This window comes from Laetiporus sulphureus (assembly GCF_001632365.1).
Source record: "Laetiporus sulphureus 93-53 unplaced genomic scaffold LAESUscaffold_30, whole genome shotgun sequence".
Classification (NCBI taxonomy): domain Eukaryota; kingdom Fungi; phylum Basidiomycota; class Agaricomycetes; order Polyporales; family Laetiporaceae; genus Laetiporus; species Laetiporus sulphureus.
This window is the reverse complement of record NW_024468539.1, coordinates 298550-323030: the sequence shown is the minus strand read 5'-3', so window position 1 is coordinate 323030 and position 24481 is coordinate 298550. Positions and strand designations below refer to the sequence as shown.

The window sequence follows — 24481 nt, the reverse complement described above, 5'->3', positions numbered from 1 at the left end:
CAAGGCATGAGAAAGATACCGCACAAATGGCAGTAAATCAGTCAGTCTTACATCTGGGCCGCATACCGCTGCGCAGACGCAAAGAAAATGAGAGCTGTATTGTAAAATCAACTTCGTTATCAAGGAAAACAAGCGTCGAAATACACACCAGAGCGGCGAGAAATGCCCGAAGTATGATGCACGAAGTCCAACGGATCATGAGCTTTCTTGGTATGTCTACGGCTCATCAGAATCTGTCCGACACAAATAGGCCTGCTCAATGTTTCATATTAAAGTTATTTTGACAGATGAGCAACCTTCACTGACCAGTCGACCAAGGTGGATACCAACAATTCTTGCCGAACAAATTGATCGTCATTTAGTTCGACATCTTGATACCGATTAATGCATCATTGACCACTGCAAGACTGGACACATCCGGCATCGTAGTCGTCTTGAGAGTGTTAACCATTCCACAAAAGGTGCGAAGATGAAGCTAGTATGCAGCTGAGGAAACACAGAATAGAAAAAAGAGTGCGAGATCCAGCGAGCGTGCATTGCAAAGATGTGGTTAGTGATGTGACTGTCAAATGTTACGACAGATACGATGACACGATGGATGGAATGCTCGAACCACAGCCTCCCTCCCAGTCTTCCGCACACGTAGCTCGTATATCTACCCTCGCGTCCATGGGCTTCTGTAGAGTTTCATCCCCCCCACGTCCCTCCGCGCTTCCCACCTAAGCAATCTGGTGTTTGATATCCTCTCGTAGACCGACGTACGCAAACGATGTTATTCAAGGCTGTTCTTCCATCTGCTTTCCTTGCAGCCGCTCTATTTGGCAGAGCCACCGCACAGTTCTTCCACACATCCTCTGTCGCGCCTGTCAGCACTGCAACCGCCGATGCATGCATCCTATCCTGCGTCGAAAGCGTTGCCACGGCATCCGGCAGCGGTTGCTCCAGCGCGTGAGCAGATACCTGCTAGCCACATAATTCACTGACCTGAGACATTCCACAGTACAGATATCAGTTGCATCTGTTCTTCCACGAGTATCCAATCAAACATAGCCTCCTGTGTTTTGAAACAATGTCCGTCGTCAGATCTCGCAGCTGCTCAGGCTCTACAGTCTCAGGATTGCGCCGCAGGTGAGCATTGCTACATCTGATCACGTACTGTGAGGCTGTGTCGTGGCTGTTCTCTGACGTGATAACAATCTCACCTTGCCAGTGAGCGTCAGTATGCCATCTTTCTCGGTGACGGAGACAAGTTCAATACCGTCCAGCGCTGCAACCGCGTCGTCGTCGGCCACACTCAACGTATCCTCCACCCCTGCTCCTTCCTCTTCAGAAGTGCTACTCTCAGTGAGCAGTGCTTCTGTCGCCTTGTCGTCAGCGGGGAGTGCTTCTTTGGCCGCATCGTCGGCAGAGCACAGTTCCTCTTCCGCCGCAGGGACAAGCGCGAGCGCAAACGCTAGCATCAAAGCCGGCGGAGGAGAACTGTATGGCGGCGTGATGGGGATAGTTGTTGCCCTCATCGGTGCGATTGCCGGGGCAGGGCTGGTGATGTAGCCGGCGCGCTACAGGACGCCAGGACCAGACACGTTAAAATGAGGGTCCTTAGATGACATGAGTACTCACTATGTCATTTACGTTCCGAACTAATCAATGTCACCTCGGAAGGAGAGGCGACGATGATGCTGCAGATTCTCCTTGTTGGCTCAACCGTACTCAGAACACATATCTGCAAAGGTCAATGACATTTTGGATTTCACGCCAGCCGACATTCTTCTGGAATCTGCACGTCATCTCCATTCGTGCAGGTAAACCTTCGTGAATGTAGAAAATTCTACAATGGCGTGAAAGACGAGTTAATTGCATAGCTGCAATCAGCATAGTACAGCTATGTGATATATTTATGCAATCAGACAATAGATGACACGCCAGATGTACATTGCCAGCTTGAATGCGATACAGAAAAGAAAGATCAGCCTGGAAAAAAGGACGGTCTACGCATCGAACATGCTCACCAGTGATGTTACTCATGTTACAAGACCGTACACCATCAGCGGCGTCCTCGTCCTCTTCCACGGCCGCTCTTTCTTCCTGATCCAGACATCTTTACGAGAAAGACGTCATAAAAGCTGAGCAAACAAAGTTCCTCGTGGTCCTCATCCCACTCCTCATAGGAGGCGTGTATGATCTGCCACTCATCCGACCCCTCAAACTTGATGCCAAGTCCGATATGTGTCGCATTCTCATTGCGCGAACCATCAAAGTACTCCGTATCAGCGCACTTCAACAGAGCACATTCAGTGATTTGTTTTCCCTCGAATTCGTCCTCGTAGATTTCATGGTCCACGCCTCCACACCCCCAATGTGCAGACATTCGCACATGGTATGTCGACCCATCGCGGAACTTGATCCCAACTGACGACGGAAGGTCATCGTAAGAATTCACATGGTATATGGCCTTCATTTTCTTCCCGACTAGTTCAGCTGGATCTACTTCCCGCGGATGCGCCCTTTCGCTATCGAATGGTATAACCTGCGGAGGCTCACGGTCGGGCATAGCTGTTCAATCTATCAGAAGGAAAATATGCATCGATGGTTACGGAGTGACCTTTATTACAGTAGTCGAAGTTGCCTCTCAATAGTAGACGTCGGAATGAAGGACGAGACAATAGGCCCCTGGTGTTCGACGCACGGGGACGTTGCTGGACGATTCAGCGTCGGATACGTATATGAGGGGTAGTGGCGGGGAAAACGTGTCATCATCGTGTACGTCTTCCAAGCTGTCGGTGGAAACCTTATACAGTTGTGCGGCAACTTAGTTGACCGTACGACCACGGGGAGGTCCAGCTGATCACTTCTCCAATTCAAGTCTCGGAAAAGGGGAAGCCGTAAATGGTCGTCTGAGAGAATATTAACGTAATAGACGTGCTGATGATATGACGGCGATTGCGAGGTAGAAAGCAGACTTGGAAATCTGCAAGATAAAGACGTCCACGAGCAGAACTTGGCAGGCACGTTAAGTCCACATAGAGAAGAGATGGAGGATTCTACGCAGTTCATGGCTCAATTGGTAGGAAACTGGAGAAATGAGCAGGACAATAGACATACGTACGCAGTGCGTGGCATCTACGATTGGGATGGGCCAATCCGCCTTAGCTGTGCTTGAGCGCCACGCACAGGCCATGCCATATGCGCACCAGTAAGCATATCACCGCACACAGAGGTCATACTGTGCCCAACACAGTGATATAGTGCCGATAGCAAAAGGTTCACAAGTCTCCACAGCTAACCAGAAAGAAGATCAAGAACTTAGTATTTGTACACAGTGAGGCTGCGGACATGAGAATTGCTGATACGGGCCTAGACGCTGCAATGCGCGGCATGACGATAACGCAACACACCAGCACAGGGGAGATTGGTATTCGAAGCCAACCTCGCCATTGCCGAGACCTAGGCGACTCTTGCAAAGTAAGTAGCATCGACATCGTTTTTCATGAGCGGGAGTAATCTGCAGGTGATGACTGACTCTGGGAGAAAGATAGTAGGGGCTATAGCGCTGCGCCAAAGAGGAGAGAGACCAAGTCCTGCGGACGTCGGCCGCTTGATCAATGTGGACAAGCGCTATAGAAAACTGTGGCTCGCCCAATGCGCTCTATTCGCATGGACAGCCTTGATCATCGCTCGCTGGTGTTTCTGCACGGCCTCAGCCTCTCGCCATTCAAGGCCAGATGCATTTCAACTCTGTCTCATGTCGCCTTTGGCCACTAGAATGCTCTTCCATCGTTGTGGGTTGGCAGCTCGCAGTAATGAAGGCTATGCATCAAGAATGGTAGAACTCATCGACGACCCAACGCCCGCTATCGCACCATTCTGACATGCCACAAGAATGAAGACTGCCATTTTGAGCAGAATTCAATTCGTAGATCCTGAAGTCGTGCCGTCATCGCAGCCCGTGATACTGAGAAAGTGCGTGTTCTGGCTCAACGTGGCGGTTGTAGCCCGGACAAGAACACCAGGATGCTGCGTAGTCTGTTTCTTTAAATTTATTTCTAGTGGCCCTTCTCTGCACTGCAAGTGAAGAAAACTTATCACGGCTCGCTAGCGTGGCTTTGGCCATTTGGAGTCCCCGTTGACCGCGATAAGCAGCTCCGATGAAGAGCTCGGCTAGTAAATACTTGACATGCATGAGCCTCGTGTACTCTGATATCGTCCTTGGGATCACTGCGGACTGTGCGCGACGTCAAATACGTCGAGAGAAGCATGGTAGCGCTGCCAAGATGGGCCTCAATATGTCCGCAACGCCGCTTCGACAAAGCTTCTTGATTGGAGAAGGCTATGCGGCCCCGAAATCGGCCCACTTCGCGTTTCGCTATAAGTAACCGGGACGAGTTAACTTGACACAAGGATCTCATCCTATCCCACCCACCAAGATGGCACTTCGCTCAGCTTTCTTTGTCGCTGCAGCGCTCATCTCCGCTGCCGGCGCTCAGACTACCACAGCAGTCCCTTCAAGCGTGCCGGTCGCATATCCTTGCGTTGGAAGTTGCCTTACCCAAGCAGCTGCATCTGCAGGGTGTCTAAATTTGTACGTTGAATCGTCTCCTTGCGCCAATCAGTCCGTTCTAACGGCTATACCTCCATGTAGTGCATACGTGCCTTGCGTGTGCACGTCTAACTCCTATTGGAAAGACGCGCTATCGTGTCTGCAGGACAGCTGCACGTCATATGAAGTGCAGGCAGCCGAAATCTTCCAGACAGATCAATGCCTCTGGGGTGAGCCTCGGTCACTTATGCATCTCATGTCGCCTTCTTAAAGCGCTGTCACTACTCAGAGACGTATTCCTCCGAAATATCGAGCATATCCTCTCGCGCTTCCAGCTTCACCTCTGCGGCATCCTCTGCTCTTGCAAGTGACTCATCCTTTTATTCGTCATACTATTCGTCTGTCTCGGCCGCATACTCCTCTGCCGCGGCGTCACTATCCAGCGCATTGTCTGCCAGCGCGGCTTCTGTGGCAGGTGTCGCTGTTGAATCGAGTCCCACTTCCTCGAGCAGCTCCACTCCTACGAGCACGGCGAGCACAAGTTCGGCTGTGAGCGTTCCGAAGAGTATCCGTGCTGTTTTGTTCTTGGGCATGGTTTTGTGTATCGCTCTTGCTACCTAGGCTACCTGCGTTCTTCCATACTATTTCTCATGACTGTAAGGAAGACGTGATAGTGCACAGACTGACATGACGATTTTGTTCGTGCCTTACGACTGCTTGTTCGATCGCCTTATGCACGCTATTAAATTCTTCGTTGTACCTTACCATATTGGTTCCGATCGGGGGTCTGTATATATTCAACATTGACATTTTATGCGTACCATTCTGGGAGTTCCACCACGCAGAGACTCAGGAATATCCGTGACTAGAATCGGATCGAGCGCGAACCTGTCCACTCTGTTCTTCCTCAGTCAAAAGGCATGCGTTTCCTTCATCAACATCTATCAGTTGCCACAACGTCGACTCTATCGAGATCTCTTGGGCCACGATATACAGCTACTACGGCGTCTGACTTGCGATTGTTCAGTAACATAGCTTGTGGGCATGTAAAAGCGCAAGCCGCTGCAAATCTCAACACAGGCTCCGGCTCGCAATCCAACGGAAGCTCTCTAACCAGAAGCACTGATTCCTCGATGCAATTCGCAGTCAATGGACTTTGCATCGCTGACGGAGCAGCAGATCGAACAGACTTATAACAACGGTGTAGATCATTCGCTATAGAAGATTCACCCTGGATCTCGTCCGCATGCATTGATATAACAACTCGGCCACACAAGGAAAGGAGGGCTTATCACATGGGCTCCTCATTGATGAGGAATCATGTAAGCTACGGCGCTCACAAGTAAAGCGGTCTTTATTGCTGCCCAAAGGAGCGAACGTGACTCTTCGGGCTGAGGACGCATAGCAGCCGCCTGAGAGCGAGCGAACCAGCCATTCTTCGGGACCCTTCCTCCATAGAGCTGTCTCTGAGCATTCGGAGCAAAGTGCCCTGAGCATATGGGAACCGACCTGTTCAGCGACGTGACAGCATTTATGAGAAAGCTTCGGATATACCTCTGACTGGTCCCTGGCGCCCGAAACCAAGTAGTCTCAGGAGTAATTTCACGGGCAAGAACAACAGTGAAGGATTGAGAATGACCAAAGCAATGATGACTGCTTGAATGCGATGCTCGGAACACCAGTTGCCTATGGCACGTCATAACGCTGTGTTGATGAAGAGAAACAATCGATTACGTACCGAAGCCTCTGATGCGCAACAGATACGAGTCAAACGAAGGGTGTTTGACAAATTGCCTAAGATGCGCTGCAGAATCCGATAACACGCGCGTTCCTGCCTCTCTTGCACTGTCTACGAAAGTCGCTCCCTTTTCACGCCAATCATTGAGATCTATTCAGATCGCATATTCAATGCGAATCTCAGTCCAATGTAGTGCAATCAACGCACCTGGCATGTTTCTGTCCTTTAAAGTACTATCCTTCACTTTACCAAACAAATCATCCACGTCTACATTCGTGATTGACTCTTTCAGGTTATGGAATATCTTTCCAGCCTTCTGAGTCAGGTCTGTGCTGTCCTTGGGCTCCGAAAGGTAATCTGCTGCTGCGTGCGTGGCACCTTTAGCCGTTTCTACTGCACGCCCCCAGAGTGTAGAATGATCGGGTCGATCAAGCGACTTGGAGAAGAACGCTGCAACCGCTGGTCGTGCCAGAACATATCAGCTGTGGCAGGTATCAAGGGAAACGAAGGGCAGTACTGACAGTCAAACATCGCTTGATTGACGAGAGCGGTTAGAGAAGGAGCGCAGATTGATCGCGCTCCGGCAGCATACAATCATGGAAGCTGCCGCAGAGCGCTCGTCGTCAGTCACTCCAACCAAAATGGCCAGAACGACACTACGATGGTCGAGGGGTTCATTTTTCGTAAAGCAACAACATACGCGGATGATGCGCGAAATGCTGCCGCGGATGGTAAAACAGGTAGGAGAATGGAAAACCCTTTCCGAGTCGTTAAGCCACTCCAGGCAATCTGATAAGATCTAGACTTGAAACGCGCTCGCTGGCGCTTAAAATCGTAATTACTCCGACAGTACTCATCCCGAGACTCACTTCAAGTTGGACATTGCCCGGTGATCTGCTCGCTGGTCAGTGGTAATGCTGCAGGGAAGCTACTGAGGACGCCTTTCAACTCTGTTTCTGCTGTCACACGTCTCTATCCTTATGGATGATGAACAATCTTCGCCTGTACGTGCCTGGTAAGAGCAATACGGTTCTGCGTATGAAACAAGGCCCCGGGAGGACTCCTCCAATTTATTGATATTAAACGCAGGCCGTGTGCATCTAGATCGAACTCGAAGCATTTCAACCAAATGGACGAACCGGTATTCACTTCAGCCTCGAATAATCGCGATGCTCTTCAATTAAGTCCGTTATATATTATCCGGACTGCGGTCTGTCTAAGAGCTGTCATCGTTGTGGTTGCCATGCGTTGCGTCTTTTATGGTGCAAGGTTCCTTCGTTCTGACAACACTCCAGTGGGCATCAGAGCATCTGACTTGCTGAAACGCACAGCGACGCCTTCGCCGGACCTGAGTAGCTTCTAGAAGTTACACCAGAAGGTCGCGATCAACACGTTCGTTATCGCATGAAGGCAGGCCAGGAGACGTGCTACGTCTGAAAGCAGGCACGGATCGTCAGTACCGTATTGGTTCCATGATGGTAAGTACCCATTAAACTAGCCGTATTTGACGGTGGAATAAAGCCTGGATGTCTTCGGGTGCGAACGCCAAGGATGGCGTGGGATCACCTTAACCGACGAACCGCGTTTGATGTTGTGCGATCATTACTCCACGGCAAGCGCATACTCACTCAGATGCACTCAACGATTGTCTTCATTTCCGCTCACATTTTGTGATGCTCTCTGCGTCTATTTTCGATAACACGTTAGCCAGAATGCTTAAGCTGTCCTGCGCCACCAACTGTCATAGAATCCTATGTGGTTCCCACTATCTTGGTGCTGTTGACGTTCGGGGTATATAGTCAAGCATTCCATCAGACCTGCTTTCGAAACCGACCCATTGCGATCACGCTGTCCTATCCTCTTGGTAATTATCGGCTTCTAGAGTCGCTGCGGATGCAAGGCTGGTTCCTGCACATCACGTTGCCCAACAGGAGAAACTATATAATCATCAAACTAGTGTCATGAGCTGGTTTTACTCATCAGGGATGCCGCTTCGAAGCCTCATGTTGCCGACACCTGCTTGCTATAAGTATGTCAAAAGGCCTCTGATTTCGCAGTACTGTTGCGAGAAAATCCCCATGATTTCGCTCGACGTCATAGTACTTTTCCTGTTCATCGTGCTGGTAACTGTCGTCTACTTCCTCAAGCATGATTTGGGAACACCGCGCAGACTCCCTCCAGGACCGCGCAGACTCCCTCTAGTCGGCAATATCTTTCAATTCGACCCTCTAAGGTCATATTTGAAGGTGTGTCTGGACGATTCCGGCAATGCATCGTACTGACGTCGAATCAGTTCCATGAATGGGCCTTGAAGTACGGAGAGGTTGTCTACCTGCGCCTCGGCTCGCAGGACGTGATTGTCCTCAATACAGCTCAGGCTGCAAACGAACTATTGGCCAACCGCAGTGGAAAGTATTCGAGCCGAGCGCCTCCGCATGTTGCCTTTGATTTGATGAGTGATGGTCAGCGTATGGTGTTCTTGCCATACGATAAGGAATGGAAGGTACGCCTCTTCGACGGGGAATGTGTGACATCACCAAGCCGGCCTATTCTGACTACCGTTGGATCCTCAGACAGTCAGAAGGAGTGTACAGGGCGTCCTAGGCATCAACCAAGTCAAGCGATATCGGCGGTTACAGGATTTGGAGTCGCGAAGTTTGATTCATGATCTTCTCATGCATGGGAATCAAAGCGTCGTGGAAGATCACCGGCACGGACCGAACGACGAAGTTCCCGAGCGCCATTGGTTTGCTATCGTCAGACGATATGTGAGCAAATTTGTACTTTGTTTAATGAGACTCCACTCACTACCACGCGTCTTGGAGACTACCAGCCTCGTTCTTCAGATTTCATACGGCCGACGTGTTCCGCGTCTATACAACAATCCGGACCTGTACGTGCGCATTCCCCCGTTCATGACGACGCCACAATTAATGGTTGATTCAGCCATAAAATCTATGACGTCATGGATAATTTCACTCGCGTCTCACAACCTGGAAGGTATTTGTGAGTGCGACAGTTCCTTTGAATCTTTGCAGAGTTGGCCTGTAACTTCGCATTTAAGGGCCGATGCCTTTCCGATCCTCCGCGCTCTCCCTGACTTAGTCGCACCATGGAGGGCAGAAGGTAGGAGGATGCATGCATGGTAAGCCTTCGCAGCTCTCCATATCGCCTGTTGCCTGACATGTACACAAGGGAAATGAAACTTTGGGGAGGATACTTTGAAGAAAGCAGAGCTGCGGCACGGAAAGGCACCATACGCCACGGCTTCATCAATGATTACTTGCGAGCCCGGAGTGATGCTGGACACGAGCATGCGCCCGGAAATGGGCTAACCGATGATGGATGGATGCGCGACAAAATGATCACGTACACTGGGGGCTCACTCCTCGAGGCTGGTTCAGACACAACCGCGGCCACGATACAGACGTTCATCCTGCTCATGCTAAGCCACCCTCATTGCCTTCGGTGTGCATGCGAGGAGATCGATGAGGTGGTGGGCTCTGACCGCATGCCCGAGTGGGAGGATGAAGAGCAGTTGCCGTACCTCGTCGCGTGCATCAAAGAGTCAATCAGGCGTCGTCCAGTGATCATCACGGGTACGTCAAGTGGACTACTATTATCGATAAGCCCGTCTCATATGTCGCAGGTGTCCCTCATAAAGCAGAGGAGGACGATGTCTACCAAGGCTACCACATTCCCAAAGGCGCAACCGTGATAGGAAATATATGGGCAATTCACATGGACCCGCAGCGCTGGCCAAACCCGACAGCGTTTGACCCCGATAGATTCTACATGAAAGGCCAGCCTACCCAATGGGCAGGAGGACCAGACTCGAAGAATCGCGACCAGTTGCGTACAATCAATACGCCGCAGCATGCACTTTGCTCATGACAATCCTGCAGTTTTGTCTTCGGCTGGGGCCGTAGATTCTGTCAAGGCAGCCATCTCGCCGAGGCTTCGCTGTTCATCACGCTGTCTCGTCTGCTGTGGGGCATCGACATCTCCGCGCCGCTGGACCCAGAGACCAAGCAACCGCTCTTACCGGACATTGCTGATGACAACAACTGGACTGAGGGTTTCGTCACGGGACCGCGGATGTTCAAGGTGAACTTCATGCCTCGCTCCGAGAAGCACGCGCGAATAACTCGCAAATACTACGAGGAGGCGCAGTCGGAGTGGCAGATGATGGGGCTGCCCATGGATGAGCGCTGAGCACGGTGTGCATCAATGTTGTGCAGCGGTATCAAATAGTGGGGGCGATTCCGTCGCACACGGATCTACGGCCAGTGTACAGGCAATATCACTGTTTCCTACATACTGTAAACAGTCTTCATTCAACGGTCGCAGCAAAGCATACAGACATTACCTGAATGTCATGGCGTTTGGCAATAAACTTGAGCCTGCAGCTGCAGCTCACAACCGCCTTAGACCTGAAGTCAATCAGGTCACATCCTCCACAATCGCACATAATCTTAGCACCGTGTCGACTGCTAAGTATCCGATGCTCTACAGTACAATTACATTCCGCGGGCGGCGAGTACAGACCAGACCAGACAGAAAGAATAATCAAAGCCAGGAACAGTCCAGCACCGGCAGCGCTCCGTTCCAATCCAAACACTGCTAGACATCAAGGCTATTGTCACAGGTACACCAGTGCGGGCGGGTTATTAGGCTGTAGCATACATGGAAACGCGACCCGCAGAGGTATCAGATCGTCAGGCTCCGCCGGCGTGCCCTCCGCTGCTGGTCAAGTCCGGCGGAACCTTGGTATACCGGGAACGTTCGAAACGACGAGGAGCGGCATGGACGATAGGGTCATTAGAAGGTGGTGAACTAGATGCAGGCGCAGGGATGGTGGGGGAGGTATATAAATAATCATGTACAGTCACGAGGAATGTCTAAGTGGTGGGGACGAGAGCCGTGGACTTGACGTGTCGATGAATCGCCAGTGATCGACGGCGATAGATAGGGGTTACGTAGCTGCGTTTCGACTGATCAAGAGACGCATAACGACACCGAAGGATTGTGCACGAACGTGCTGAGTGCGCTATTGAACGTTGCCACCGGAACCAGACTAGTTTCTTGCGCAGCCATAGACGGGATCGTGTGTCGCGTAAGACATGACATTCTATGCAGACGTCAAGCCTGCACCGAGTAGAACAAGGAATGTGCAGCTGCGCAATGCGGTGACGTGCTGACGTGAGGCGTCCAACAGACAGGCATGATACTCTACCCTGAGGCCGTATCCTTAGCGCCCACCGCCAGGAGCCCAGGGCTGCGGCCGGCGAGCAGCCGATAGTGCGGGAGAGAAGGCGTGCAACGTGAGCAAGGGCAACGAAGGGACACGATGACGAGCAGATAAGAGTGGGAGAGGGAGACCAGAACCAGGATCACAGAGACAAAGATGCCGACGAGAGGAAGATGAGAGAAGATGATATGAAGATGATATGAGATGTCCAGGGGATGTGGGATGATGTGCATGCATACAGAAAATGAGACTCTGAGACCGCAGAAGAGCTGTGCAAACCAATAATCAGCACGCTGGGCCTCGGCGTATGACGGAGAGATACAGGAAAGAGAAACCACTCACAAACAACATAACCAACGTTTCTGGCACTCGCTTTTCTGGCTCACAAGATGCCGGAATCCTTCAAGGCATTTTGCAAGATCGTCTCCTTGACCGCAGCGAACACCATGCGAATATTGCCGGTATCTGTCGCTTGTGTCACACTTTGCGAGCAGATGCGTCAAAAGAAAGTTGCAGTAGTTTGATACGTAACGAAAACGTACTGTGGATAGACGCTTAATCGCGCCCGATTTGCCTGCATGAACCTCCACAGGATATACTTTGCCGCCTTGTTTATATCCGGCCCGCCTGTATACTCCGGGAAATACTTCTCGAGAGGAACCTTCGGAAGCTTTGCCTTGAAGACGTCGATCTTGTTCAAGAAAAGGATGATCGAAGTGCGCAGGAACCATCGCGAATTGATCACGGAATCAAACAATACCAGCGACTCTGCCATCCGATTCTACCGGTGGCGTCAACAATGATGGAACGGCAGATATGCAGGGTGACGCACCTGTTTACGCTCTTCCAGCAGGACCTGATCGTACTCACTGAGTGCCGTGCAGAAGATGATGCTTGTCACGCTCTCGAAACAATGTATCCACTTCTTTCGTTCTGACCGCTGCCCACCAACATCGAACATGTGTATTCTTGCACCAGTGAACAGAGTTATTGATGACGCATTGATAGAAACTTACGATAATGGTCCTAGGCTGAATCTCGTCTCTGTAATCCCTGTGCTCTTCGCTCGCGCGCGTAGTACGTCCGTCTCGGTAGGTACGTAATCCGGCGTCCCTATTCGTAAGGCTTCTGTGAAGAAGCTGCGCGACATTAGTGAGTGGCGCAGAGCAGGAGACACCACACGCACTAGCTTGCACTGTCCATGAGATAGAACTCGCTGCTGTGGTCCATGAGCTCTGGGATGATGGGATCCTGCCAGAGCTCGTAGACTGCGTGCGCCATCTCCTCAGAGAAGTAAAAGCCCGGATCAGGAAGAACCTCGTAGTCGAGAATACGCTCCGTGCGGGCGCGGTTCTCTGGCTGAACACAGTCGACGCCGATCTTGCGCATGGCGAGGATGACGTTATGCGCGCTCTCGAGGAGGTTGCGGTAGACAGTGGTGCGGAAAGTCATGAGCTCTGGCTTTGTGTACCCGTCCTGATGAATGATCTTCATCTGCTTGACGATGGTGCTCTTGCCCGACTCGCCCGAACCGAGAAGGAGAATCTTGCATTCCTTCTTGAACTTGCGTGAATCCTCTTCGATCTGACGGTCGATCTCTTGCGAGCGTTGTAGAGCCTCGCGGTCCTGGGCTGAGATACAGTTGCCCATGGCGGCGGAGGTGGCGTTGTGTGTTCACCACTGTGAGTGATGCTAGCCGCGCGAGAGTGAATGCGAGCAGGTGGTGGGCGTCGCGCGAGCAAAGGAGGATTTCCGCGACAAGGCAAGGGAGGAGGAATATAAGGAGGATGGAGGAGAGGATGGCGAGTTCGCGGTGGCGGGCGGCGGCGGCGGCTTGGAGGGATTTAGACGACGGTCAACGTCCGTTGCTTGCTCAGCCGCCCCTTGTTCTCCATCATGTCACACAAGTCACACTCGCCCTCAGATGCTGTGACCGCGGCGGTGAGCGATATATCCCTTTTAGGCCCACTGCCGGCCGCGGCGCGTCCTTTCAATATAGCCTTTTCCGATTCCACGCGCCGGCCCCCCTTGCCGGATCTCACGCCCGCTCTGCGTGACGGAGGCGTCGATGTGACGCGAGACCGATGATGACGACCGAAGAGACATTATTATGGTTTTCAAACGTAAGTACAATACCCATCGTAACGAGGACAGTCGGTATACGTCGTACACATACATCAAGTACAACTCATTACCCGACGCCAGGCCACAAGTAACAGGTCCGTTTACAACGGCGGGGGCTTCGAGGAGCCGAAACAAAATGAAACATTGAGGTGAAGGGCGTTGCGCGGCCGTGAATGGTATCGGTTGCAGGACAAAGACGGCCAACCGGGTATGCTGATCACCCTAGAGTACAGCCAAAGCAAGCGGGACGAGAGCCATGGCGGCGATGACCCCCAGCCCATTCGCTTGCTCATGAAGGCCGTATGCACTGGACGACTTCGATATCGTTGATCCCGTCGCTCCCGCAGCGGTTTCCGTCGATGTGGTCGCAGAAGCTTGAACCGTAGCGTACGATACCACCGGCGAGCGCGTCGTCACGCCCGTCGAAGACCCAACAGCAGCCACCGTGGACGTCGGCACCGCGACGGTCTCGGTGGTGGCAATGACTTCGGTGGTCGAGGATGGCACAGATGCCGGCGCGGAAGAGACGGAACTAGATGCAGAAGACGCGGTCACCGATCCACTCGAATTGGGCACGACAGAGGATGACACCGTGACTGACACTGACGTGGACACCGAGACCGAGGTACCTGCAGAGCTTGCCGTGCCGCTCCCGGACGAGGAGGCGATGCCACTGCTGTTTTCGCTTGCGCTCGCTGTCGAGCTCGCGATGACGCTGCTGCTGTCCGCAGAAGGGGAGACGCTCGCCGAGGGAGGGGCTGCAGGGCAGGAGAGAGCATGTCAGCACAGGCGAACCGTAAAAGGCAGCGCGTTCTCATACACACCCGAACTGGGGAGCGAAACGCTCGAGCTGGTGCCTGAACCTGACACTGTTGACGTAGCGGATACGACAGCGGTGGTACCAGAGCTGGCGGCCGATGAGGACGCTGGAAAGCTTCGTTAGCACCCGAATCGGCGTTGCGAGTAGAGGTAGATGTTGTATGACAGGATCGCAAACGTCCGATGAGAACACACGCACGAGCGCGTATACATCCGGGAAGTGCCCAACCATATTGAGCACGCCTCACAGAGTGAGGGCCATAAACAAGAGCGCCCCAACCTAACGCGAACGGCGGCGCTACACCCTCGCGTCTGGTCAAACTTTTCACCTCCCAACCCGACATTCGACTCCTCTGGGAGAGGGCAGCAAACAAGGGAAAAAACGTACCTGTTACTGAAACCGACGCGCTCGAACTAGTGTCCTGTGCACCAACCCCAAGCCCAGATGCCACGAGCAGGCAGAGCGAAAGGAGCGCCCAACGAGACTTGTTCGCAAGCATTGTCGGCAATGTCTTCGTCGTCGAATGGGGTACGTACGCGGCGGACGCGGTGGAGGTTGAGAACGAAGGGAGATGAGGCTGGCTGAAAAGACGGAGGTGTCAAACGAACGAGAGGCTGGCAGCACTCGGGCGGCGGCGGACGTGCAAGTCTGCGAAGAATGTCAGAATGTCAGAGACGCGCGTGGCCGGATCGACTCGAGTGGCTGGACCGTACCAGAGCACTTCGCAAAGCGCAGAATTCCTCAGGCTGAGTCGTTGCAGAGTCCTCCGATGTGCGCGAGCACCCTAAATACGCGGCGGCCAGAGCAATTTGATCGTCGCCGAGCGGGGAGATGCGGGGACAGATGCCGTCGTGGCAATGCAATGGACGGTGGGATGGCCGCACGCTGCATTGTCCCCTCCCACCAGCCCTTTTATATACGCGCCGAGCTCAGCCGCCAGCGAAGCGAGAAGTCCTTCATGCACGATTCGCATGGTCAGAGGCAGTCACGATGAGCATCACTTGATGGCTGCCAATTTAGTCCGACTCGCCACATTCGCCGCACCTACATGACTGACGATCCCGCGTTATGATGAGGCCTCGGAAGAACACCTCCAGACTCAGACCACTTCGGTAGCCGTCCTGAAGGACGCTTCTCGCTGCATACGATGGAGGCAGGCGTAATGCAGTCCCGGCTGAGGATGTGGGCATGGATGGCCGCATGACGCGTGTCTCGGCGTGACATTCTCATGTTCCGCGGGGACGTCCTGCAGATGGACTAGCAAATGAACGAGCACAACAGATGGATGGTTAGAAGGAGAGAGGACGTTGGCGCGATTAAGGTCTGCAACTACTTGGTACTGCGCAGCTCGGTCGTCCCCGGGCATGCCACATATATGCATCATGTCATTGGTAGCACTCCGTCCAAGATCACGATGATAAGCGAATAATCCATGCGCAGCACAATATACCTCGCCATTAAACATCTACGAGAAGTATATAGGAGCGCGACATCTATCGATACGAGTGTGGCAAACATATCCTCTATGCGATACCACAATTCGCAACCATTCAAACCCCAGCCATCTCGACGTCCCCATCGGCGGTTGCGACACCATTCGGATGTACGCCCGCCCCGTCCACGTCCGCGGAAAGCGCCTCAGCCGCCTGCCGTATATTTGTTAATTTTTGCCGCATCACCTTGATCGACTCGGCGAACAAATCCTGAGGCTTGTATGGGCCTTCTGACTCGACATTGACTGTAAAACTGGTAAGTGTACGGGAAATCGAGCAACCGACGACGTCACCTACAGATGAACCAGTCTCGTATCCGTTTGAGCTCGACGCAGCCCTCAAACTCCTTGTGTCGGAGGACCTCCCGCGACATGCTCTCATTGCGCAGGCTGCGCTCGTCAACCGAGATCTGTGTAATGTGACCAATGTCAGCTCGGCATGTAACTAGGTGTACATGGACGAACCTCGCCGTTAGGACCGACTTGAATGACGCCCGGGCTGAAGCATTTCGCAAACTTATGAGCGTGCTCTGGTGGGACTGGTTTATCAGGCTTCAGTATAATGAGGGGATGCAGGCGGTATGAAGCAGTCGCTGATAGTTGAATGAGCGCATACGTAAGCTTTGAGATGACTGCGGGGAAGCGGAGGCACTGACCGACTGGACTCCACTTTGCGTGTTCCTTGCCGACACCTTTGATCGCATGGAGGTCCATCTCGATCTCCTGGCCTGGCCGAAGTTTCGCCAGAACAATGTTCTGCCAGTGTGAACAATAGAACATGGCAAGGCAGAGTAGCGGGAGAGTGGAAGTCGAAAGGATTGGACAAATATTGGCGGGAGACGTTGAGAAATCAAAGGGACGCGAGACGAGGAGCAACTCTGCTCGCCTTATTCGTAGGTCCTGGCTTGGTATGGCTCATTACAGCTTCCTGCTCGCCTTGAGGAACCCATACGAGATCGCCACTCCTGACAATCTCGTTGACATACCGTTTCGGTGCGCCCTTCTCCTTTGGAGTATCCGTATCGACTCGACATTCTACTTGCAGTCTATACACGGGCCAGCGTGAGCGAAGAACGCTGGCATTTCAATCCACGTGAGAACTAACTAGGACGTACTTGAACACGATGGTATTTCTGTCAGTCGGTTGTCTGTTGCTCTCATCCCGGAACTCGAACAGTGTTGGATCCACATTGAGCGGAACTAGACCGATGCGATGTGCGAGAACCTCGTCATGAATGACGGACGTGTTGTTCCACACGTACACATTCTCGATCGCTATTGTCGGGACCTAGTGTGAAATGAGCTGCCTGAGCGATGAATGTAAGCAAAGGCGTACCTCAGCAATGAGTATTCTCCGGAACGCGTTCGAAATCGATGCGTCGACGCCTACAAGGTCGAACTCGATCGAGCGTTGCGAAAGCCTCTTCACCTCCACCCGCAAATTCTATTTAAACGAGATCCCAGTCAGCGAGTGTGCTTTTTCGCTATATCCCGAGCCTTTCCAGTCTGCTCCGTCCAAATTGTCCCTCTGTTCTCTGCCTTCACTCTCCTCATAAAATGAAACTGAAACCAAGAGGCTCACCTCCTTGAACTTGGCGAGATCCCAGCTATGGTCTTCGTCGGGATAATGTCCAGGATATTCGGTGCTTGAGACGTCCGTGACACGTTCTGCATGCACGCCAACGTGTCTACGAGGGTTGAACGCAGAGGGTGGCAGGCTCGACTGCGAGGAACTGGCAGTGGAGGTCGAAGCCATTTTTAGGTGCAGAGCGCGCGTTCAACACATTACAAACCGCGAAAGCAACATCGAGATAATTTTTGTGGCCCACACCGTGACCGGCGTGACATTCTTTACTTGGAGCGTCCGCAGCCATTAGGAAGCGCAACATCATCGGCCTACACTTCTCCAGAATGCAAGATGAAAGAGCACCTCGCATTAAGAATCGCGCACGGGCAGCAGTCCAAGTAACAGCCGAACAACTGCTCCGAGATGCCCAAGAACACCACGAGTCCCAAATCCGGCCCCCACAACAGCGTGTAGAGAACTTCGAAGAGCTGCATGAGTATCGATGTAGAAAGCGCGAGGAGTTCGAAAAGAGGATCAGACAAACCAGAGGGAACATGTACGTTTTCCTGCTTCTATCTCTCCGACAACGATGTGACCGTTTCAACAGGAAAGAATGGCTGCAGTACGGAAACTGGGAAGCAAGCCAAAACGAATTTTCTCGGGCCCGTTCTCTTTTCGAGCGAGCGTTGGATGTCGATCCACGAAATGTGAAACTGTGGCTTACCTATACCGATATAGAGCTAAAATCTCGCAACGTCCAGCACGCACGCAACCTCTTTGACCGCGCTGTCACTCTTCTCCCCCGCGTAGACCAGCTGTGGTACAGATATGTCTACCTTGAAGAGCTGTTGCAAAATATACCCGGTGCACGGCAGGTGTTCGACAGATGGATGCAATGGCAGCCAGATGACAAGGCATGGCAGGCATATATAAGCTTCGAGCAGCGGTACGAAGAACATGACCGGGCAAGTGCAATTTATGAGCGCTGGGTTGCAGTCCGGCCAAAGCCCCGTGTGTGGGTCAAGTGGGGCAAATTTGAGGAAGAACGCGGTAACCTGACCAAAGCAAGGAAGGTATTCCAGACTGCTGTCGAGTACTTCGGAGACGAAGAGGGGCAACTTGAGAAGACCCAAGCTTTATTCAATTCGTTTGCAAACATGGAGACTCGGCAAAGAGAGTACAAACGGGCTCGTATTATTTATAAGGTAAATCAATCATTTTCCTAGCGATTCGCTACTGAGTCGTCTGTAGCTGGCCTTATCGTACCTTCCACGATCAAAGTCAAACGCGCTCTACGCAGCGTATACGCAATTCGAGAAACAGCACGGTACAAGGGCTACCCTCGAAGCGATTGTCCTCGGCAAACGTCGTATTCAGTACGAGGAAGAGCTTTCGCACGACGGTCGAAACTATGACGTATGGGTTGACTACATAAGATTAGAGGAAGGTGCCCTTCAAGATCTGCCAGAGGAGAATGCCACCGCTGAGGAGATAGAGCAAGCATGTGGTCGTGTGCGAGAGGTCTACGAACGAGCTATAGCTCAGACTCCCCCTGGAAACGAGAAGCAGTATTGGCGACACTACATCTACCTGTGGCTGAACTATGCTCTCTTCGAGGAGATAGAAACTAAGGTGAATCAGTTCCATTTCCGCGTTTCTCCCAGCTGACCTTTGGTGAGGATTACGCCCGGGCTCGCGAGATATACCAAACAGCGCTCAAACTTGTTCCGCACAAACAATTCACGTTCGCCAAGCTCTGGATTCTCTTCGCCCGATTCGAGGTTCGCCGCATGGATCTAGGAGCAGCAAGGAAGATATTAGGGACAGCAATCGGGATGTGCCCTAAGGAGGCACTCTTCAAGGGGTACATCAAGCTTGAAATAGACGTAAGCCTTCAACCCTCTGACTATCCATTCAATCCGGACCAACCGCCTATTTGTAGCTCCGCGAATTCGACCGTGCACGCACACTCTACGAGAAATATATAGAGGTAATCCTTGTCCATTCTTTCCGCGGCGCTCTGAGCCCGAAACCGTTGTATACAGTATGATCCTACGAACTCCAGTGCATGGATAAATTTCGCTGAACTCGAATCGCAACTCGGTGACTACGCCCGTGCCCGCGCGATATTCGAACTCGGCATTTCTCAATCGACAGTGCCGATGCCTGAGCTGATTTGGAAGAAGTACATTGACCTCGAGGTGGAAGGAGGAGAGCGGGAACGGGCGAGGGCGCTGTATGAGCGGCTTGTGGCATTGAGCGGGCACGTAAAGGTGTGGCTATCATACGCTTTGTTTGAGGCACAGCCGATGCCGGCGCCGAGGGAGGAGGATGAAGAGGGAGAGACGGAGGCTGAGATGGTCGAAGGGGACGTTGACCTCGCAAGGCGCGTATTCGACCGAGGGTACAAAGATCTCAAGTCGAAGGGTTTGAAGCAAGATGTTCGTCCGTATTTTGTTTCCATCTGTACTCTTCTCGCTGACAATCTTCTAGCAGCTAGCTCTGCTATTGGTATGGAGAACATTCGAAGAAGAGCGCGGTACGCCGGCAGACGTCGCTAAGGTTGAAGCCATAATGCCTGTACCATATGCGACATGGCGTTTTGACGAAGAGGCTGGTCAATTCATGGACGGTACGTACACTGACGTCCTGGCTCCCGTTCCTTAGCATTTCTCACTATCTAGAGCAGTTGATGATATGTTGTTCAAAGGCGGCGAGTACCAATCGAGCCCGACGTTGGTCAAGTTCTTGCAAGCGGCCCGTGCGTGGAAGAACGCCAAGAGCGAAAGCTCAGACGGCCTGCAGCCCCCTAAGCCGGAACATGCTGCCGAAGCAGGTGATCCCAGCGATGTAGCGTGATGATGATTGCTAGATTTTGGTTCAAGATAGTTTCTGCTTGTACATCAGCCTTTATAACGTCTCTTACATCAAACGCATTCCGGTTACGCAGTTCCTGGTGGCCTAACTACCTTATTGGGCTATAAAGGGCTGAAATTGTGATTTTGATGATTTGACTCAGCTTTGGCCTGTCTTTTGATCCTCATAGCTAAACGGTCGTTCAATGATATTTCTCGCGTTATTTGAGACAAAATAGAATGATGATATTTAAACTCCTTCGACGGTTTCCCAATCTTTCGCATGGATGCTTCACGCAGTGTGGGAAGACACGTGTGTGATGCGTTTCCATCACCAGCGTTCACCGCCGCAGGCAGGGCCACCGCAGGCAGGGCCTGCACATTTCTCAACTTGTCGTGCTGGGCTGCTTTTTACGGCTAACCGGACTCCTTTGGTTGACTATTCTCTTCATAACCGTCGGCAACAATGATGAACCGCCCCGGACCCTCTCGCGCTGCCTCGCCGACCAACACCACTTACTCCGGGATATCCAACTATCGTACAGACTCTTACCGTCCTATGCCGCGCGACAGCCCTCCTCCAGAAAAGCTTTTGGATTCGCACTCCATCGCCCGCACACACTTCGAGGAGCTCAGCAAGTACCTCGCTAGCTATCTTGCGAAGGGTACGTCGCAGTTGCGGTCGACCTCCAATGAAAGTCCTCACCCGCCGCTCGTAGAACCTGCCCACTCTCGCTCGACTGCCCGACAGAAGCTCACTCGTCTCACTCGTCAACAGTTCCAGGAACTCTCCACCGACGTCTACGATGAGCTCATGCGCCGTCGGAACAACACCACTGAGAACGAAAGTGTGTGTTTTCTTATTATACACCGAATACCCCTTACATGCGCCCTATGTACAGTTCCATTTCTTCCTGTCAGAGACGACTTCCATCCGAAGCGAAACCAAGCTCGCCAGAAACTCGCCACGCTGCCCACCGGACGGTTCAAAGACCTGTCCAGCGACGTCTACTACGAGCTCTCTCGGCGGTATCCAGAATTTAAGGAAGATGTGCGTATGCTCTCGCTTTCACGCTGTGCATTTCTCACTGTAACGCAGTCTGTCGTTGGCGCGGATGTCAAATCACCCGGCTCGATCTACGATGACTATCCATCCCCCGACTTTCCCACCTCGCCCCGCTCCAAGCCCATGGCCACCACTGCTCTGCCCAGCGCCTTACGTGCTCCCGATGATCGTGCCATCGATAGTGGCTATGGTCCGAGCCCTTCCTCTGCCAGGCGCCCGAGCGAAGACAATTATAACCGGCGTCGGCCTAGCCAGGATGACTATGCACAAAGGAGAAGGCCGTCGCAGGACATGTACCGCCAGGGAGACCGCAGACGTCCGTCGCAGGATACCACCGCCCGACGCTCAGAAGACCGTCGGCGTCCGAGCGAGTCCAGCGAATCGAATGCGCAGAGCGCCACTGCTGGTATGGGCATGATCATCCCGAACAAGAGCACCATCGCGGAGGAGGATATCGAGGTGCCGTACGGGCGCGAGAGTACCGCAATGGACGACCGCACGCACGCCAGTGACGACGAGGACGACGAGCGCCGCGGCCTCAGTGGGCTCAGCGCGCGCCTGCAGGCGGTTGAAGGTGAGGAGGAAGCGCGGAGTGGGGATGACTACTTCGATAAGATGTCCTTTGGTCGCGCGTCGGTCACGTCCGACCGGTCCGCGCGGGGATTGAATGGGCGGACGAGCGTGGCTGGGGAGGAGCAGGAGCGCATGCGGCGGGATTACGAGTATAAGGTCGCGACGATGCAAAAGCGCATCACTATGCTTGAACGAGATCTCGAGGATGTGCAGCAACGTGAGAAGCGATGGACTGCGGGTGAAGAACGTGTTCAAAATGTCGAGGAGGAGCTGCGCGAATTGCAACAGGTGTGTGCGAGCTGATGCGTCATTCTGATGCGCTATATCACGGGATCGGGCAGCGCATGGAAGTCAAGACAGCAGCGATACTCGCCCCGCAACATGAACCTGAGGCTCTGCGTCAGGTCAGGGAATGGCGAAGGGACGAGAGGCGGAGGCGAAACGGACGCAAGAAGACGAGGAAGAGCTAAAGGTATTGCGGGAGCGGTGTGAGCGATTGGAATCCGAGCGCGTTCAAGCAGGACAGGTACGCTCCGCATCGTCTGCGGCGTATTGCCACATTGAGTATTCTTGCAGGGCAACAGTGAGATATTGGATCAGCTGCGCTCCGACATGGAGGCGCTCATGGTCGAGCTCACCGACCTATCGCACCGTAATGATAACTTGATGACTGCGAAAGACTCCAACCTTGCCGTCATACGAGATTTGGACGCACAGCTGAAGGGGTACAAGCGCAAGTACGAGCAAGCTAAGACTGAGCTGAGGAGTGTCAAGGGTAAGTCACCCATCTCCATAGCACTTCACTTTCAAAGCACGTCTGACTTTGCACCGTGTTCTAGCGACATCGCAACTATTCTTACAAACACCAAAGATAGACGACCAACTGCCCGTTTCTCCAGACGGCGGTTTGCTCGACATTCACGTAACTGCATTCGTATCCGCAGTCGACAGTCTGCTCACCGCTGGCCGCTCAAATTCGCCCACACGCGTGCTTACACCGATGAAGGCCGTCGTAAATGCCGTCGCCTCCATCATCGACGACGTTAAGGCGTTCGAGTGCCGTATGCCCTCCGAGCGTGCAGACATCGACATGGACGCGCTGCGAGCGCTGCGCGATCGCGCGGACGCGACACTCAGCAATCTCGTGACCGCAACAAAGACGCATGCGACGAGCTCCGGCATGTCGCCTGTTAGTTTGCTCGACGCTGCCGCGAGCCATGTCTCCTTAACCGTCACGGAGATTGGCAAAGCGGTCTGCATACGGAAGGCTACGAAAGCCGAGCAGGAGCAGTTCAACCTTGGACCGAGCGTTGCTGGTGTCACTTTGCGGTCAGTGGACGAGATCAGGGCGGCCCACCAGAGAGAAGGGAGCAGCGCGAGCGCTAGTTCAAAGCGCAGCGAAGTGTTGTCATCATCAGAAAGGCAACAGTCTTTTTCGTATGTCTCATCAGGCCTCTCAATGCTGGATCAACGGCGAAGTCCTCCCTCCAACCTGTCCAGCTCTGAGGCCAGCTCGCCTCCGCCGATCTTCGATCAACCGAACGGTCGGATCGGCGTAGCACTGAACAGCGACGAGTCGATGACGACGGAGAACTTGGAGGATGCATGGACGGAGCTGAAGGTACACACGACGCACTTGTTTCTGTCCGACTCTTGCATCTGACCGCGCTCATAGCCATATCTCGAAGCACAGACCGAGTCCATAATATACGCGATCCAGAGCGTGCTCTCAGGCGTGCGCAGCCCAACGCCCTCGCCAACACTGAACGAGAATTTGACGCAGATCATCACAATTGTATCGAGCATTGTCGCGGTATGTAAGGACAATCTCCCGCCGGCGTCAGCGACGCAGGGCGAGGCGATCCTGGCGGAGCTCGGCGAGCACGCAAACAAACTGAGTGAAGTGCAGGCACTGCCAGAGGTGACGAAAGAGTCGCGCCAGGTCATGGCCAAGTCCAGCTTCGCGGTTGCGAATGCGATGAAGGGGTTAATGAAGTTGTAGTATGGATCTACCGGTGCCTCTTGGTTATATTATTGTAGTGTATGGCTCAGCGTCGTTTCGATTGCTACCTAGTTGGATACCTGACGGATTGAAAGACCAAACCGGGCTAATTAATCGCTTGCTGGATGATTCGCATGATCTGGAAGACAGACTCGATAACTAATGACTAGCGATAACCACAAGCGACGCGAAGACGGTGGAACAAGCCAGCATGTTCCCGACACAGCGGGAGGCAACAGATGCGAGTTGATTAGCAACGAATGGCACAATTCCAAGACGATCTGCAGAGCGAGCTACACGATGGCCGTTGATGTCTGAACAGCAGTCGAGAATGTGGGTTTCCCAGGCGATCGTCTGGCTGGACGGTTGCTTGAGCTCATGAAATGCGATGATCTGCCGTTGAGACGAAATGAAGAGACGAGCCAAGTAAGACGCTATTGCTGTCTGCAAAGGCAT

General features: G+C 52.9%; 11 protein-coding genes across 11 annotated transcripts; 4 read left to right on the top strand and 7 right to left on the bottom strand.

Moving 5' to 3' along the window:
* Positions 1–635: 635 nt before the first annotated feature.
* Positions 636–1709, bottom strand: LAESUDRAFT_727669 (uncharacterized protein). Its single transcript, XM_040909271.1, has 3 exons — positions 1211–1709; positions 1001–1128; positions 636–948 (listed from the first exon to the last, which is right to left on the bottom strand). Exons 1-2 carry the CDS (start codon positions 1515–1517, stop codon positions 1112–1114), a joined length of 324 nt encoding a protein of 107 aa, XP_040762544.1. The 5' UTR covers positions 1518–1709; the 3' UTR covers positions 636–948; positions 1001–1111.
* Positions 1710–1867: 158 nt separating this feature from the next.
* Positions 1868–2734, bottom strand: LAESUDRAFT_727666 (uncharacterized protein). The gene is made up of 3 exons (XM_040909270.1): positions 2603–2734; positions 2010–2553; positions 1868–1940 (listed from the first exon to the last, which is right to left on the bottom strand). Exon 2 carries the CDS (start codon positions 2549–2551, stop codon positions 2045–2047), a length of 507 nt encoding a protein of 168 aa, XP_040762543.1. The 5' UTR covers positions 2552–2553; positions 2603–2734; the 3' UTR covers positions 1868–1940; positions 2010–2044.
* Positions 2735–2831: 97 nt separating this feature from the next.
* Positions 2832–4221, top strand: LAESUDRAFT_750954 (uncharacterized protein). The gene is made up of 5 exons (XM_040911636.1): positions 2832–3193; positions 3321–3462; positions 3509–3779; positions 3944–3960; positions 4048–4221. The coding sequence occupies exons 1-5, from the start codon at positions 3081–3083 to the stop codon at positions 4147–4149; spliced, it is 645 nt and encodes a 214-aa protein (XP_040762542.1). The 5' UTR covers positions 2832–3080; the 3' UTR covers positions 4150–4221.
* Positions 4222–4867: 646 nt separating this feature from the next.
* Positions 4868–5182, bottom strand: LAESUDRAFT_727665 (uncharacterized protein). The gene has a single exon (XM_040909269.1). The coding sequence runs from the start codon at positions 5128–5130 to the stop codon at positions 4930–4932; it is 201 nt and encodes a 66-aa protein (XP_040762541.1). The 5' UTR covers positions 5131–5182; the 3' UTR covers positions 4868–4929.
* Positions 5183–5657: 475 nt separating this feature from the next.
* LAESUDRAFT_727663 (uncharacterized protein) lies at positions 5658–6826 on the bottom strand. The gene is made up of 5 exons (XM_040909268.1): positions 6797–6826; positions 6483–6734; positions 6276–6425; positions 6092–6223; positions 5658–6026 (listed from the first exon to the last, which is right to left on the bottom strand). Exons 1-5 carry the CDS (start codon positions 6804–6806, stop codon positions 5842–5844), a joined length of 729 nt encoding a protein of 242 aa, XP_040762540.1. The 5' UTR covers positions 6807–6826; the 3' UTR covers positions 5658–5841.
* A 1527-nt stretch (positions 6827–8353) lies between these two features.
* On the top strand, positions 8354–10490 carry LAESUDRAFT_715343 (cytochrome P450; the record flags this gene model as incomplete). The annotated part of the gene is made up of 9 exons (XM_040907144.1): positions 8354–8521; positions 8569–8778; positions 8849–9043; positions 9101–9168; positions 9222–9281; positions 9340–9420; positions 9471–9874; positions 9925–10126; positions 10181–10490. The coding sequence occupies 9 exons, from the start codon at positions 8354–8356 to the stop codon at positions 10488–10490; spliced, it is 1698 nt and encodes a 565-aa protein (XP_040762539.1).
* A 1418-nt stretch (positions 10491–11908) lies between these two features.
* Positions 11909–13176, bottom strand: LAESUDRAFT_657179 (G-protein alpha subunit; the record flags this gene model as incomplete). The annotated part of the gene is made up of 5 exons (XM_040904665.1): positions 11909–12008; positions 12069–12307; positions 12359–12494; positions 12543–12665; positions 12713–13176. The coding sequence occupies 5 exons, from the start codon at positions 13174–13176 to the stop codon at positions 11909–11911; spliced, it is 1062 nt and encodes a 353-aa protein (XP_040762538.1).
* Positions 13177–13883: 707 nt separating this feature from the next.
* Positions 13884–15071, bottom strand: LAESUDRAFT_284186 (uncharacterized protein). Its single transcript, XM_040901830.1, has 3 exons — positions 14475–15071; positions 14252–14408; positions 13884–14182 (listed from the first exon to the last, which is right to left on the bottom strand). The coding sequence occupies exons 1-3, from the start codon at positions 14967–14969 to the stop codon at positions 14064–14066; spliced, it is 771 nt and encodes a 256-aa protein (XP_040762537.1). The 5' UTR covers positions 14970–15071; the 3' UTR covers positions 13884–14063.
* Positions 15072–16020: 949 nt separating this feature from the next.
* LAESUDRAFT_657174 (uncharacterized protein) lies at positions 16021–17718 on the bottom strand (the record flags this gene model as incomplete). The annotated part of the gene is made up of 8 exons (XM_040904663.1): positions 16021–16208; positions 16261–16372; positions 16428–16555; positions 16619–16718; positions 16840–17008; positions 17078–17250; positions 17299–17406; positions 17545–17718. 8 exons carry the CDS (start codon positions 17716–17718, stop codon positions 16021–16023), a joined length of 1152 nt encoding a protein of 383 aa, XP_040762536.1.
* Positions 17719–17803: 85 nt separating this feature from the next.
* LAESUDRAFT_703095 (pre-mRNA-splicing factor CLF1) lies at positions 17804–20604 on the top strand. Its single transcript, XM_040906512.1, has 8 exons — positions 17804–18085; positions 18137–18734; positions 18781–19161; positions 19209–19415; positions 19472–19519; positions 19575–19970; positions 20023–20161; positions 20219–20604. The coding sequence occupies exons 1-8, from the start codon at positions 17874–17876 to the stop codon at positions 20386–20388; spliced, it is 2151 nt and encodes a 716-aa protein (XP_040762535.1). The 5' UTR covers positions 17804–17873; the 3' UTR covers positions 20389–20604.
* A 102-nt stretch (positions 20605–20706) lies between these two features.
* Positions 20707–24159, top strand: LAESUDRAFT_727653 (uncharacterized protein). The gene is made up of 8 exons (XM_040909267.1): positions 20707–21049; positions 21104–21232; positions 21287–21435; positions 21484–22311; positions 22433–22549; positions 22600–22798; positions 22863–23644; positions 23699–24159. Exons 1-8 carry the CDS (start codon positions 20851–20853, stop codon positions 24023–24025), a joined length of 2730 nt encoding a protein of 909 aa, XP_040762534.1. The 5' UTR covers positions 20707–20850; the 3' UTR covers positions 24026–24159.
* Positions 24160–24481: the final 322 nt, after the last annotated feature.

Excerpts from the sequence above, each read along its gene's own strand:
- LAESUDRAFT_727653 (XM_040909267.1), top strand. The coding sequence starts at position 20,851 with ATGATGAACCGCCCCGGACCCTCTCGCGCTGCCTCGCCGACCAACACC. Across the intron at positions 21,050-21,103 it reads CGCTAGCTATCTTGCGAAGG|AACCTGCCCACTCTCGCTCG; the intron begins GTACGTCGCAGT and ends CGCCGCTCGTAG. Across the intron at positions 21,436-21,483 it reads ATCCAGAATTTAAGGAAGAT|TCTGTCGTTGGCGCGGATGT; the intron begins GTGCGTATGCTC and ends ACTGTAACGCAG.
- LAESUDRAFT_750954 (XM_040911636.1), top strand. The coding sequence starts at position 3,081 with ATGAGCAGGACAATAGACATACGTACGCAGTGCGTGGCATCTACGATT. Across the intron at positions 3,194-3,320 it reads GCCATGCCATATGCGCACCA|TGAGGCTGCGGACATGAGAA; the intron begins GTAAGCATATCA and ends ATTTGTACACAG. Across the intron at positions 3,463-3,508 it reads ACCTAGGCGACTCTTGCAAA|GTGATGACTGACTCTGGGAG; the intron begins GTAAGTAGCATC and ends AGTAATCTGCAG.
- LAESUDRAFT_727666 (XM_040909270.1), bottom strand. The coding sequence starts at position 2,551 with ATGCCCGACCGTGAGCCTCCGCAGGTTATACCATTCGATAGCGAAAGG.
- LAESUDRAFT_727663 (XM_040909268.1), bottom strand. Across the intron at positions 6,426-6,482 it reads AAAGGACAGAAACATGCCAG|ATCTCAATGATTGGCGTGAA; the intron begins GTGCGTTGATTG and ends CGATCTGAATAG. Across the intron at positions 6,224-6,275 it reads GTTGCGCATCAGAGGCTTCG|GCAACTGGTGTTCCGAGCAT; the intron begins GTACGTAATCGA and ends GACGTGCCATAG.
- LAESUDRAFT_703095 (XM_040906512.1), top strand. The coding sequence starts at position 17,874 with ATGCAAGATGAAAGAGCACCTCGCATTAAGAATCGCGCACGGGCAGCA. Across the intron at positions 19,416-19,471 it reads ACATCAAGCTTGAAATAGAC|CTCCGCGAATTCGACCGTGC; the intron begins GTAAGCCTTCAA and ends GCCTATTTGTAG. Across the intron at positions 19,520-19,574 it reads TCTACGAGAAATATATAGAG|TATGATCCTACGAACTCCAG; the intron begins GTAATCCTTGTC and ends CGTTGTATACAG.
- LAESUDRAFT_727665 (XM_040909269.1), bottom strand. The coding sequence starts at position 5,130 with ATGCCCAAGAACAAAACAGCACGGATACTCTTCGGAACGCTCACAGCC.
- LAESUDRAFT_727669 (XM_040909271.1), bottom strand. The coding sequence starts at position 1,517 with ATGAGGGCAACAACTATCCCCATCACGCCGCCATACAGTTCTCCTCCG.
- LAESUDRAFT_284186 (XM_040901830.1), bottom strand. The coding sequence starts at position 14,969 with ATGCTTGCGAACAAGTCTCGTTGGGCGCTCCTTTCGCTCTGCCTGCTC. Across the intron at positions 14,409-14,474 it reads CGTTTCGCTCCCCAGTTCGG|CCCCTCCCTCGGCGAGCGTC; the intron begins GTGTGTATGAGA and ends CCTGCCCTGCAG. Across the intron at positions 14,183-14,251 it reads GTCTCGGTGTCCACGTCAGT|TTCCGTCTCTTCCGCGCCGG; the intron begins GTCAGTCACGGT and ends TTCTGCATCTAG.